This window comes from Nerophis ophidion, linkage group LG27 (genome assembly GCF_033978795.1).
Source record: "Nerophis ophidion isolate RoL-2023_Sa linkage group LG27, RoL_Noph_v1.0, whole genome shotgun sequence".
NCBI classification, from domain to species: Eukaryota; Metazoa; Chordata; class Actinopteri; order Syngnathiformes; family Syngnathidae; genus Nerophis; species Nerophis ophidion.
In genome coordinates this window covers 25,376,694-25,389,689 of record NC_084637.1, presented here as the reverse complement: position 1 = coordinate 25,389,689, position 12,996 = coordinate 25,376,694, and the positions used below count along the sequence as shown (strand labels likewise).

Below are 12,996 nucleotides of genomic sequence, written 5' to 3'. Positions count from 1 at the left end.
ATTGCTAAAACAAAGCAGGTGCGGGGAATCGCGCTCAAAGGAATACATGAAACTGCTAACAAAACAGGAAAAGCCAGTGACATAGGAGTGTAAGACAAGAACTTAAACACTACACACAGGAAAACAACCATTTCCAAATAAGTCAGGGTGTGATGTGACAGGTGGTGACAGTACACGTTAAACCCAGATTCCGATCTAACAAAGGTCTTAACTCATTCTCTTTCTATGCCACATCAATGTGGAATGCACTCCCAACAGGTATAAAAGTAAGTCCATCTCTATCCTCCTTCAAAACTGCTCTAAAACAACACCTCCAGGCAACTTCAACACTTTACTAATACCCTCCTCCATTCACATCCCATCTCCCCGGATTATAAACAACTCAAATGTACTTCTAATGTTTATACTTGTTCTTATGCTATGTGAACTCACTATATTCTCTGCTGGCTGTACATATCCTACTAAATAAGACCTACACTGTTTCAATGTCCACATTTCTCTGTTGATGCAATTGTTGATGACTGAAGTACTGATATCAACCAAAGCTCCTCATCCCACCCCCCGGATTGTAAATAATGTAAATAATTCAATGTACATACTATGATGATTAACTTGTGTGATGACTGTATTATGTTGATAGTATATATTTGTACCATGAATTGATTAACGTGGACCCCGACTTAAACAAGTTGAAAAACTTATTCGGGTGTTACCATTTAGTGGTCAATTGTACGGAATATGTACTGAACTGTGCAATCTACTAATAAAAGTATCAATCAATCAATCAAAAACCCCCACTTTGAGACAAGAGCTATAGTGATGCATGCTTGGTTATGGTTTGAATTAATATCCAACAATTGCGAGAACGACTTTTTACTGACAATATCGGCTGCTGAGTTTCATTTTTCAATGTTTTCTGCTGGTGGTGTGCCTACGGATTTTTTCAATGAAAAAAAAAACGTGCCTCAGCTCAAAAACACTGCCCTGAAGGACAGGCCGAACAGGTCGTACCGTTGCACTCCTCCTTAAAACCAGATGTTATTGATAGTGTTTACAATCTGTGGCATTCAAATGTTCCTTAGTCTGCATATTGTTGATCGTCGATGATGTAATGTAATTATCAATCAATCAATGTTTACTTCTATAGCCCTAAATCACTAGTGTCTCAAAGGGCTGCACAAACCACTACGACATCCTCGGTAGGCCCACATAAGGGCAAGGAAAACTCACACCCAGTGGGACATCGGTGACAATGATGACTATGAGAACCTTGGAGAGGACGAAAGCAATGTATGTCGAGCGGGTCTAACATGATACTGTGAAAGTTCAATCCATAATGGATCCAACACAGTCGCAAGAGTCCTGTCCAAAGCGGATCCAAGACCATAGCAGCTGTGTAAAAAGAGTGTCACACTTTCATGAGGCACTACATTGGACTCACCCAGAGAGAGTCGCAGAAGCAGTTGTCGGGCAGCATGACTGTGACGTATTCCTTCTTCGTGCAGACAGCCACCACCAGCACACCCGCAGCACTAATGAAGGCCTCAAAGCCTGTGCCACTTGACGTAAAGAAACTGCGCAGAGTGAAAGACGGTTAAAAGGGTTCAGAAGTTATCGACGTTGGAGAAATGTTCACTCGCTGCACTGCAAAAAGTCAGTGTTCAAAAACAAGAAAAAACATACAAAAATGAGGGGTATTTTATTGGAACTAAGCAAAATTATCTGCTAATAGAACAAGAAAATTCAGCTTGTCAAGACTTTCCAAAACAAGTCAAATTAGCTAACTTCAATGAACCCAAAAATACCTTAAAATAAGTATATTCTCACTAATAACAAGTGCACTTTTCTTGGTAGAAAAAAAAAGACCTTTTTTCCTCAATATATTGAAAAATATTCTTAAATTAAGTAAATGCTAGTGCCATTATCTTGACATAATGACATGCGCTCGGCATCAGGATTTATTTTTTTCATGCTTGAAGTAAGAAATTATAACCTAAACACTTTAGTTTTATACTTGTGTTAATGACACAACTTTGCATCAGTTGATATTCTGGTTTCAAGCATGTTTTACTCAATATAGGTCATAAAATCTCAGCAACGGGCGGACACTCTAACCACTAGGCCAACTAGAGCAGGGTTAGGGAACCTATGGCTCTAGAGCCAGATGTGTCTCTTTTGATGACTGCACCTGGCTCTCAGATAACTCTTAGCTGACATTGCTTAACACGGTAAGAAATGAAATATTAGGCTGGTAATAACAGTGTTAAAAATCCATCCATCCATCCATCATCTTCCGCTTATCCGAGGTCGGGTCCCGGGGGCAGCAGCCTAAGCAGGGAAGCCCAGACTTCCCTATCTCCAGCCACTTCGTCTAGCTCTTTCCGGGGGATTCCGAGGTGTTCCCAAGCCAGCCGGGAGACATAGTCTTCCCAACGTGTCCTGGGTCTTCCCCGTGGCCTCCTACCAGCTGGACGTGCCCTAAACACCTCCCTAGGGAGGCGTTCGGGTGGCATCCTGACCAGATGCCCGAACCACCTCATCTGGCTCCTCTCGATGTGAAGGAGCAGCGGCTTTACGTTGAGTTCCTCCCGGATGGCAGAGCTTCTCACCCTATCTCTAAGGGAGAGCCCCGCCACCCGGCAGAGGAAACTCATTTCGGCCGCTTGTACCCGTGATCTTATCCTTTCGGTCATGACCCAAAGCTCATGACCATAGGTGAGGATGGGAACGTAGATCGACCGGTAAATTGAGAGCTTTGCCTTCCGGCTCAGCTCCTTCTTCACCACAACGGATCGATACAACGTCCGCATTACTGAAGACGCCGCACCGATCCCCAAGTGGAGGAGTTCAAGTATCTAGGAGTCTTGTTCACGAGTGGGGGAAGAGTGGATCGTGAGATCGACAGGCGGATCGGTGCGGCGTCTTCAAGTGTTAAAAATAACGTTAAAAAAATAAAACATTCTCATGCACTTTAATCCATCCATCCGGTTTCTACCGCGCCTGTTCAAGAAGTCGCATTAATGGTAAGAAGTATTTTATTTATTGTTGGTTAGCTTCAGAATAACAATGTTATTAAAAGGAATACAAGACTTATTTATACTCTAAAAATATTGGTCTTACTTAAAAATGCATGCATTTAGTTGTATTCAGTCTTAAAAAAAATATTATATGGCTCTCACGTAAATACTTTTTAAAATACTTGGCTTGTATGGCTCTCTCAACCAAAAAGGTTCCCGACGCCTGGGTTAGAGTGTCCGCCCTGAGATCGGTAGGTCGTGAGTTCAAATCCCGGCTGAGTCATACCAAAGACTATAAAAATGGGACCCATTACCTTCCTGCTTGGCACTCAGCATTAAGGGTTGGAATTGGGGGTTGAATCACCAAAAAATGATTCCCGGGCGCGGCACCGCTGCTGCCCACTGCTCCCCTCACCTCCCATGGGGTGATCAAGGGTGATGGGTCAAATGCAGAGAATAATTTTGCCACTTTAACTTTAACTTTAATATCTTACTGAGATCATTTAGGACCAAAACCCTTAAAACGCGTAAAACACTAACATAAAATCTGCTTAGTGAGAAAATTATCTTATCAGACAGAAAATAAGCAAATATCAGCCTTATTTGAGATATTTAATCTTACTTAAATTTTAGTTTTTGCAGTGTGTGTGCTAAACAAACCTGTAGAGCTGTTTCCTCTTGCCTTTGCTAAGTGGACCCAACTGATCCTGGTCTAGAGACAACCAGGCCAAGAAGCTGAAGGCAGAGCCTGGCCAGCGGTGCAGTATTGGAACCGCGATGCCGGCCATGCTTGGCGACAGGTCGAAGTACTGCATGGCACTTTCCAGACCCTGCTTGCGCACCATGGCGAGGAGAGCCTTAAGGGCCGGACCGACGTAGGGGTGTGCTCGGCTTGCCTCTGAAGGCCTGAGCAGGTGCAGCAGCTCAAAGAGATCCCTGGCGCTCAACGACTGGGAGCCAAGCGAGCCCACCAGTCCCAAAAGGCTCTCTGCACAAGCTCTGTGGAGCCGCTCGTGGCACTCCAGGACCGCCAGGGCACGCATGACCATGGTGGCGTTGACACAGGTAGCACGTGTCTGACGGTTCAGGCAGCTGAGGCGGCAGAGCCAGTCGGCAGCGAAATTCTGTAACTCGGATGAGTCTAGTTCTGGTAGCCACTGGACCAGCAGCAGCAAGGGCTCCACGTTGCTGATTCCCAAGAGGCCCACTGATGTGTGCTCACCCTCTACCGCCTGCAGATAAATACACATTATGGAGCATTCGGAAAACTACAGAAGCCCCGCAATAAACAAAATAACTCCTCACCATGTTCATCAGCTCCTTCAGGAGGTGTCGAGACGGGTGGCCGAGCGAGACGAGGACTTCGTACAAGTGATTGTACCCAATCCTCTCTTTGAACACCTCCTGTGGGCGTCAGAAAAAATATGCTCCTACATCATCCTGTTTGGGGTCACGGGTGAGCTGGAGTATATCCCAGCTGACTTTGGAGCCCAGGTATCCCTAGGACTGGTGATTGACGAATTGATTAACGTGGACCCCGACTTAAACAAGTTGAAAAACTTATTCGTGTGTTACCATTTAATGGTCAATTGTACGGAATATGTACTGAACTGTGCAATCTACTAATAAAAGTCTCAATCAATCAATGAAAAACGCCATTTCGCGGATTTTGAGTTGCCTATATAGTTTACACCAGTATTTTAATAACCATAGGGAGCCATTGTTGCCGCAAAAAATATCTGTTTCTCAGCAGCGGTACGCAGTTGTAATGCACTTTTCCACCACATGTGGCAGTAAAGACAATATCAAACAAAGGAGTGAAGCTAAAGTCATTGAAAAGATTCTGTCACGATCTGTCATAACAGGTTCTTGTGTTTACTCATTTTCTGTACATGTTTCGTGTCCAGCGATTTTATTTCGGTCGACTGACCTGAGCGCTGTTTCCCTAACCTGTCCCTGATTGGCAAACCGAGTGCACCTGTTCGTGGTTGCCACGACTACCGCGGCAAAGCGTGAGTGTGACAATTTTGTAAGCGCAAAAATGATGACTAAAGTGGTGCACTTACATTTTTTGGACAGTTAAAAAAAAAAAAAAAAAAGCATATATATATATATATATATATATATATATATATATATATATAATTCCATCCATCCATTTTCTACCGCTTATTCCTTTTGGGGTAGCGGGGGGCACTAGTGCCTATCTCAGCTACAATCGGGGGGAAGGCGGGGCACACCCCGGACAAGTCGCCACCTCATCGCATATAATTATTATTATTTGTTATTAATTTAGTTTGACTGTATTCAATTTAAGACTGCGTCATTGTATGTAAATGTATCTTTCATCACTCTTTGAGTCCCTTCTTTTGCAGTATATTTGATAAGTATTTATTTTTGTAATCAGCCTGACCTAAGCCTTGATAATAATCTTTGTGATCAACACATGCTTTCATATCATTTGACAAGGTTTATCAAATGTTTCAAATGTTGATCAAAACCATTATTCGTCCCCTTTAATAAGTGAAGTGAAGTGAACTATATATTTTTTGCGCTTTTTCTCTAGTGACTCAAATCACTTTACATAGTGAAACCCAATATCTAAGTTACATTTAAACCAGTGGGTAGCACTGGGAGCACGTGGGTAAAGTGTCTTGCCCAAGGACACAACGACAGTGACTAGGATGGCGGAAGTGGGGATCGAACCTGTAACTCTTAAGTTGCTAGCACAGCCGCTCTACCAACCGAGCTATACCGCATATATGTAACAGCGTAAGGATAAGATAGGGTAGACTTTTATTCATACCACATTTGGTAAATTATGTGGTTGTAGTGAGGACTAAAAAAAGTCCACAAAAAAGTATTAAAGCAGCACTAAATAACTTTTCAACTTTCATAAACTATTTTCATAACTTTAGGGATGATACATGGATTTACAAATAGTTGAATGAAACCTCTGTCATGGCCTGAGGAGGTCTGTATTGCTTTCACTGGCCCTTAACGACATTAAGGAGCGTGACCTGCCACACAAATGTCTTGACTTGCTTTAGGGCATACATCACCCCCCCCGCGCCCCCCTTCCCCATTCGTTAAAAAGACGGATGTAGACGCGAACGCCTGCGTGCCACCAGAAAACAAAAATAATAATAATTAGAAGAACGTCAATGTGCAATTACTGATATCATGGCTGGAGCTCCAAAACAACCAAAGAAACGAAAAGTTTTGTCTGAGGAGACAAAAAAAGAAAAAGGCAGGTTACCCGGATAAAATAGGCAAGGATCCATATTGGCTCGGCCTTGACTCACTGGCGTGAGCTCACAGACGAGGAATTTTAGACCGATGCTGCCTTTGGCTCTGTTCCTGTAAGTCAGTGGTTCTCAACCTTTTTTCAGTGATGTACCCCCTGTGAACATTTTTTTAATTCAAGTACCTCCTAATCAGAACAAAGCATTTTTGGTTGAAAAAAAGAGATGAATAAGTAAAATACAGCACTATGTCATCAATTTCTGATTTATCAAATTGTACAACAGTGCAAAATATTGCTCATTTCTAGTGGTCTTTCTTGAACTATTTGGAAAAAAAGATATAAAAATAACTAAAAACTTGTTGAAAATAAACAAGTGATTCAATTATAAATAAAGATTTCTACACTTAGAAGTAATCATCAACTTAAAGTACCCTCTTTGGGGATTGTAATAGAGATCCATCTGGATTCATTAACTTAATTCTAATCATTTATTCACAAAAAAGAAATCTTTAACATCAATATTTATGGAACATGTCCAGAAAAAATATAGCTGTCAACACTGATTATTGCATTGTTGCATTTCTTTTCACAGTTAATGAAATTAAACTCATATTTTGTTGAAGTATTGTTCACTAAATATATTTATAAATGATTTTTTTTAATTGTATCTATTTTTAAAATTGTTTTAAAAAATAATCTCACGTACCCCTTGGCATACCTTCAAGTACCCCCATTTGAGAACCACTGCTGTAAGTGACTTTCGATGCTCAAATCAGAATTATAATGCTAAGAGTAGGTATCGTAAATTTGTGTGGGAGTAATAAATAAATAGTCACCAGTATGATAGTTTCACGACTACTTCTTTTGAAAAATAATCTCCCGCCGGTTTTTCTTTGCTTCGAACCTGCATCCGCCGCGATACATTCCTGGTAGTAGCGTCATGTTTGTAGCGCAATCCAAGATCATTTCTTGACAGCGTCTGCTATTCAACATCAGCACAACCATTAGAGACATAATACTTGTGCCAATATTACAGCAAATATCATGTCAGTATGACGCTCTATGCGCTAATCTCCATGGGAAATGTGGTCTTCTTCTGGCAAAACACTACCGCTTTGGTCCACTGGCGCCGCCGAAATCTGTTGTGAAAGTTCTTAAGCGGGGCTTTAAAAGTAGGATAAAAGTCACAAAAGTGCCACCCTTTTGTTACGCAGTCCCCAAGGGGTTTACACCAAAAAACACATGATAACAGGAGGGAAACATTAAAGAAAAACATAAAAGAGCACAAAGCTGCTTCAACTAGCTGGCATTTTTACGCACAGCAACAAAAGGAAAAGTCATTGAAAAACCAAAAACGAGTAATAAATAATACAAATTGCGCACATACGATTAAACCATTCATAGATATACCGTATTTTTCGGACTACAAGTCACAGTTTTTTTCATAGTTTGGTCAGGGGTGCGACTTATACTCAGGAGTGACTTATTTGTGAAATTATTAAAGGGGAACATTATCACCAGACCTATGTAAGCGTCAATATATACCTTGATGGTGCAGAAAAAAGACCATATATTTTTTTAACCAATTTCCGAACTCTAAATGGGTGAATTTTGGCGAATTAAACGCCTTTCTGTTTATCGCTCTTTTTGCAATGACGTCAGAACGTGACGTCTCCGAGAAAATACAGCCGCCATTTTCATTTTCAACACATTGCTAACATTGGGTCTCAGCTCTGTTTTCCGTTTTTTCGACTATTTTTTGGAACTTTGGAGACATCATGCCTCGTCGGTGTGTTGTCGGAGGGTGTAACAACACTAACAGGGAGGGATTCAAGTTGCACCACTGGCCCGAAGATGCGAAAGTGTCTTCCGCCAGACCCCCATTGAATGTGCCAGAGTGTCTGCACATTTTACCGGCGATGACAGACATGGCACAGAGATGTATGGATAACCTGCAGATGCATTTGCAACAATAAATTCAACGAAATCACAAAAGGAGAGTTTTGTTGATGTTGACTTATGTGCTAATCAGACATATTTGGTTGCGGCGTGACTGCAAGCTAATCGATGCTAACATTCTACGCTAATCGATGCTAACATGCTATTTACCGGCGGTGCTGAAGCAGACATGGCACAGAGATGTATGGATAACCTGCAGATGCATTTGCAACGATAACGTCAACGAATTCACAAAGGTGAGTTTTGTTGATGTTGACTGCCAGCTAATCGATGCTAACATGCTACGCTAATCGATGCTAACATGCTATTTACCGGCGGTGCTAAAGCAGACATGGCACAGAGATGTATGGATAACCTGCAGATGCATTTGCAACTATATTATGTTTCCTTCCACCCACATTTAATGCAAAAAAAACATTTACCAATCGAAGCATTTAAGTTGCTCCAGTGTCACGAGATGCGAAAGTCCTGATTGTTTGGTCCGCACATTTTACCGGCGATGCTAACGCAGCTATTCGGCCATGCTATCAATCAATCAATCAATGTTTACTTATATAGCCCTAAATCACTAGTGTCTCAAAGGGCTGCACAAACCACCACGACATCCTCGGTAGGCCCACATAAGGGCAAGGAAAACTCACACCCAGTGGGACATCGGTGACAATAATGACCCAGTGGGACGTCGGTGACAATAATGACTATGAGAACCTTAGAGAGGAGGAAAGCAATGGATGTCGAGCGGGTCTAACATGATGGCTATGAATAGCGACAATAGCTATTCGCTCAATTGCTTCAGTTTCTTCTTCAATACTTTCATACTCCAACCATCCCTTTCAATACATGCGTATTCTGTTGAATCGCTTAAGCCGCTGAAATCCGAGTCTGAATCCGAGCTAATGTCGCTATATCTTGCTGTGCTATTCGCCATTGTTTGTTTACATTGGCAGCACTGTATGACGTCACAGGGAAATGGATAGTCGCATCGCAAATAGCGAAAATCAAGCGCTTTAAAGCTTTTTTTAGGGATATTCCGGGACCGGTAAAAATTTGATAAAAACTTCAAAAAATACAACAAGCCACTGGGAACGGATTTTTATTGTTTTTAACCCTTTCGAAATAGTGATAAAGTTCCCCTTTAACACAATACCGTAAAATATCAAATAATATTTAGCTCATTCACGTAAGTAACTAGACATATAAGATTTCATGGGATTTAGCAATTAGGAGTGACAGATTGTTTGGTAAACGTATAGCATGTTCGATATGTTATAGTTATTTGAATGACTCTTACCATAATATGTTACGTTAACATACCAGGCACCTGATCTGTTGGTTATTTATGCGTCATATAACGTACATTTATTCAGCCTGTTGTTCATTATTCTTCATTTATTTTAAATTGCCTTTCAAATGTCTATTCTTGGTGTTGGGTTTTATCGAATAAATTTCCCCCCAAAATGCGACTTAAACATGTTTTTTTCCTTCTTTATTATGCATTTTCGGCAGGTGCGACTTACACTCCGGAGCAAATTATACTCCAAAAAATACACTACATACAATTCTCACACAAATCATAGTATGAATATCTTCCCTACTACGTGGAAATTCACATACAGTACTACTCCCGAAATAATGTAGATAAGTAAATGATGTATTTACCTTTGCTGCAGGTGATTTATGCATCACTGTTGTCAGGGCCCTTATAGTTGCTACAGCAAGGGAGTCTAATCGTCCTTGAAACACCTAAAACAAAACCAACACGTCACTTGAACAATAATAGCGAATATTGATATATGTATGTATTTTTTAAAACATATAAAACGCATGCATGATCATTTAAAGCCACGCATAAACAAGCTAAAATGAATTCACTGAATACAAATTGAAATGGAATACAATAAGATGCTGGCTTGGTGTTTGATCCAATAATTAGAACTCTGTCACTGCAGTATCCACAAGGATCAATGTGTGCACTGCAGATTTTTATTATGAAGAGACGTAGTGTCTTTTTTGTTGAAAAAGACAATCCACTGTGATGACGACATGAGATCTGACAAGAGCAGGAAGTTCACTTGGTCACACAAGAAATAACAAATACCCACCTCCACAGTACACACAGCCAATGAGAAAGAAAACTCTGGTTTATCACACACTACAAATAGAACACATGCGACCCACACCCCAGAAGCAAACCCACGACAACAAACACTTCACCATCCAGCTCTGTCCAGCTCCTAATGTGTCATGAGACTAAAAGATGAAGCTGAGTCTCGGACCAGCTGGAGTGGGGACTGTGTGGAAAATGTCACACTTGAGATCACTGAGACCAGATCCACCCCTCGCACCCATGAAGTCTGGGAGGACAAACACCACTCCAACGTGAAAGCATTCCAGGGGAACCCATAATATGCAGAGGAAAACCAAGACAATGGAGGGGCCAAGGATGAACGGAGAGAAGAAAACTGAAAAATGCGTTTAATTAAGTGGGGTTGGCAAAGCAGCACGGGAGGCATAGAGGTCACTCCTCAGCAAGACTGAAGATTTTCGATCAAAAATAAGAATCATACTAGTCAATTGTTGTCCCTTTTTTCTGTAATTGCAAACGGTCATATATCTAGCTACAGTTCAATCAATCAGGTAAACATAACCATAAACACAGTCAAACGTCAGCCACAACAATATTTGTGTGTGTGTGTGTGTGTGTGTGTGTGTGTATATATATATATATATATATATATATATATATATACATGTACATATATATCCATCCATCCATCTTCTTCCGCTTATCCGAGGTCGGGTCGCGGGGGCAGCAGCCTAAGCAGGGAAGCCCAGACTTCCCTCTCCCCAGCCACTTCGTCTAGCTCTTCCCGGGAGATCCCGAGGCGTTCCCAGGCCAGCCGGAAGACATAGTCTTCCCAACGTGTCCTGGGTCTTCCCCGTGGCCTCCTACCGGTTGGACGTGCCCTAAACACCTCCCTCGGGAGGCGTTCGGGTGGCATCCTGACCAGATGCCCAAACCACCTCATCTGGCTCCTCTCGATGTGAAGAAGCAGCGGCTTTACTTTGAGTCCCTCCCGGATGACAGAGCTTCTCACCCTATCTCTAAGGGAGAGCCCCGCCACATGGCGGAGGAAACTCATTTCGGCCGCTTGTACCCGTGATCTTATCCTTTCGGTCATGACCCAAAGCTCACGACCATAGGTGAGGATGGGAACGTAGATCGACTGATAAATTGAGAGCTTTGCCTTCCGGCTCAGCTCCTTCTTCACCACAACGGATCGGTACAACGTCCGCATTACTGAAGACGCCGCACCAATCCGCCTGTCGATCTCACGATCCACTCTTCCCCTACTCGTGAACAAGACTCCTAGGTACTTGAACTCCTCCACTTGGGGCAGGGTCTCCCCCCCAACCCGGAGATGGCACTCCACCCTTTTCTGGGAGAGAACCATGGACTCGGATTTAGAGGTGCTGATTCTCATTCCGGCCGCTTCACACTGTGACTCACACTATATATATATATATATATATATATATATATATATATACACACACACACACACGTATATATACATATATATATACATACGTATAAATGTATATACATACATACATATATATGTATATACACGTTTGTCTTTCGTTTTCGAAGATGATGAGACCCATCCTAGCACAGAATGACCGGCTGCAGAGAGGGCAGGTTATGGCTGGGGGGTGGCTGGCTGAGAGGGAGGAACAGTCCCTGGTCTTGCGGAGCTGTCGCTTCTGTTCGGCTTTATGGATGCGTTTTTCCTCAATGTCTGCTACACCATGTAAGACTGCAGAGCGCCAGTTTGAGCGGTGTTGGGCATCGGCTTCCCAGGTGTCTGGGTCCAGACCACAGCCCTTGAGACTGGTCTTTAGGGTGTCCTTAAAGCGTTGCCGCTCTCTGCCGCGTGAGCGCTTTCCATGGTGCAGTTCACCGTACAGAAGCATTTTTGGTAGGCGTTCGTTTGACATACGGCAGACATGGCCAGCCCATCTCAGCTGGGAACGCTTGAAGATGGCATAGATGCTCTCCATCTCTGCCCTGTGAAGGACCTCAGTGTCTGGGATCTTGTCCTGCCACCTGATGTTGAGCCGCCTCCTGAGGGATCTCATGTGGAAGGCGTTGAGTTGTTTAGCATGCCGGCTGTATACAGTCCAGGTCTCACAGGCATACAGCAGGGCGGGTAGGACAACAGCACGGTAGACCTTAAGTTTGGTCCGTAGGCTGAGCCCTCTTCGCTCCCAGGCAGAACTGCGGAGTCGGCCGAATGCAGCACTTCCATGCGCTATCCTATGCATGACTTCCTCGTCGATGTTGCCCATGCGTGACAAGGTGCTACCCAGGTAGACAAACTTTTCAACAGCTTTAAGATATTCACCATTCACGCTGACGAGGGGCTCAGTTTACGGGTCTCCAGGAGCAGGTTGATGCATCACCTCTGTTTTCTTTGAACTGATGGTTAGTCCGAAGTCTGAGCATGCTGTGGCGAAGTTGTTCATACACAGTTGCATTTCCAGCTCGTTGGAAGCATTCAGGACACAGTCGTCCGCAAAAAGGAAGTCGCGAACCTTGGTGGTCTGTACTTTTGTCTTTGCCTGGAGTTGTCGCAGATTAAACAGCTTGCCATCAGTACGGTAGCGCAGGTCTATCCCCATGTCCCCAGACCGGAAAGCATCTGTCAGCATGGCTGAGAACATCATGCTAAACAGAGTGGGTGCCAGAACACAGCCTTGTTTGACACC

At 42.9% G+C, this 12,996-nt stretch overlaps 1 protein-coding gene across 3 annotated transcripts in view; it reads right to left on the bottom strand.

Moving 5' to 3' along the window:
* LOC133544401 (neurobeachin-like protein 1) overlaps positions 1 to 12,996 on the bottom strand; it is a 151,379-nt gene that overhangs the window by 85,623 nt on the left and 52,760 nt on the right. For all 3 annotated transcript variants that reach the window (XM_061889685.1, XM_061889683.1, XM_061889686.1), the window contains 4 exons: positions 9,883 to 9,966; positions 4,323 to 4,421; positions 3,678 to 4,249; positions 1,442 to 1,574 (listed from right to left, as the gene is read on the bottom strand). In XM_061889685.1, coding sequence (XP_061745669.1) covers positions 1,442 to 1,574; positions 3,678 to 4,249; positions 4,323 to 4,421; positions 9,883 to 9,966 — 888 coding nt within the window. The remainder of the gene's footprint in view (positions 1 to 1,441; positions 1,575 to 3,677; positions 4,250 to 4,322; positions 4,422 to 9,882; positions 9,967 to 12,996) is intronic.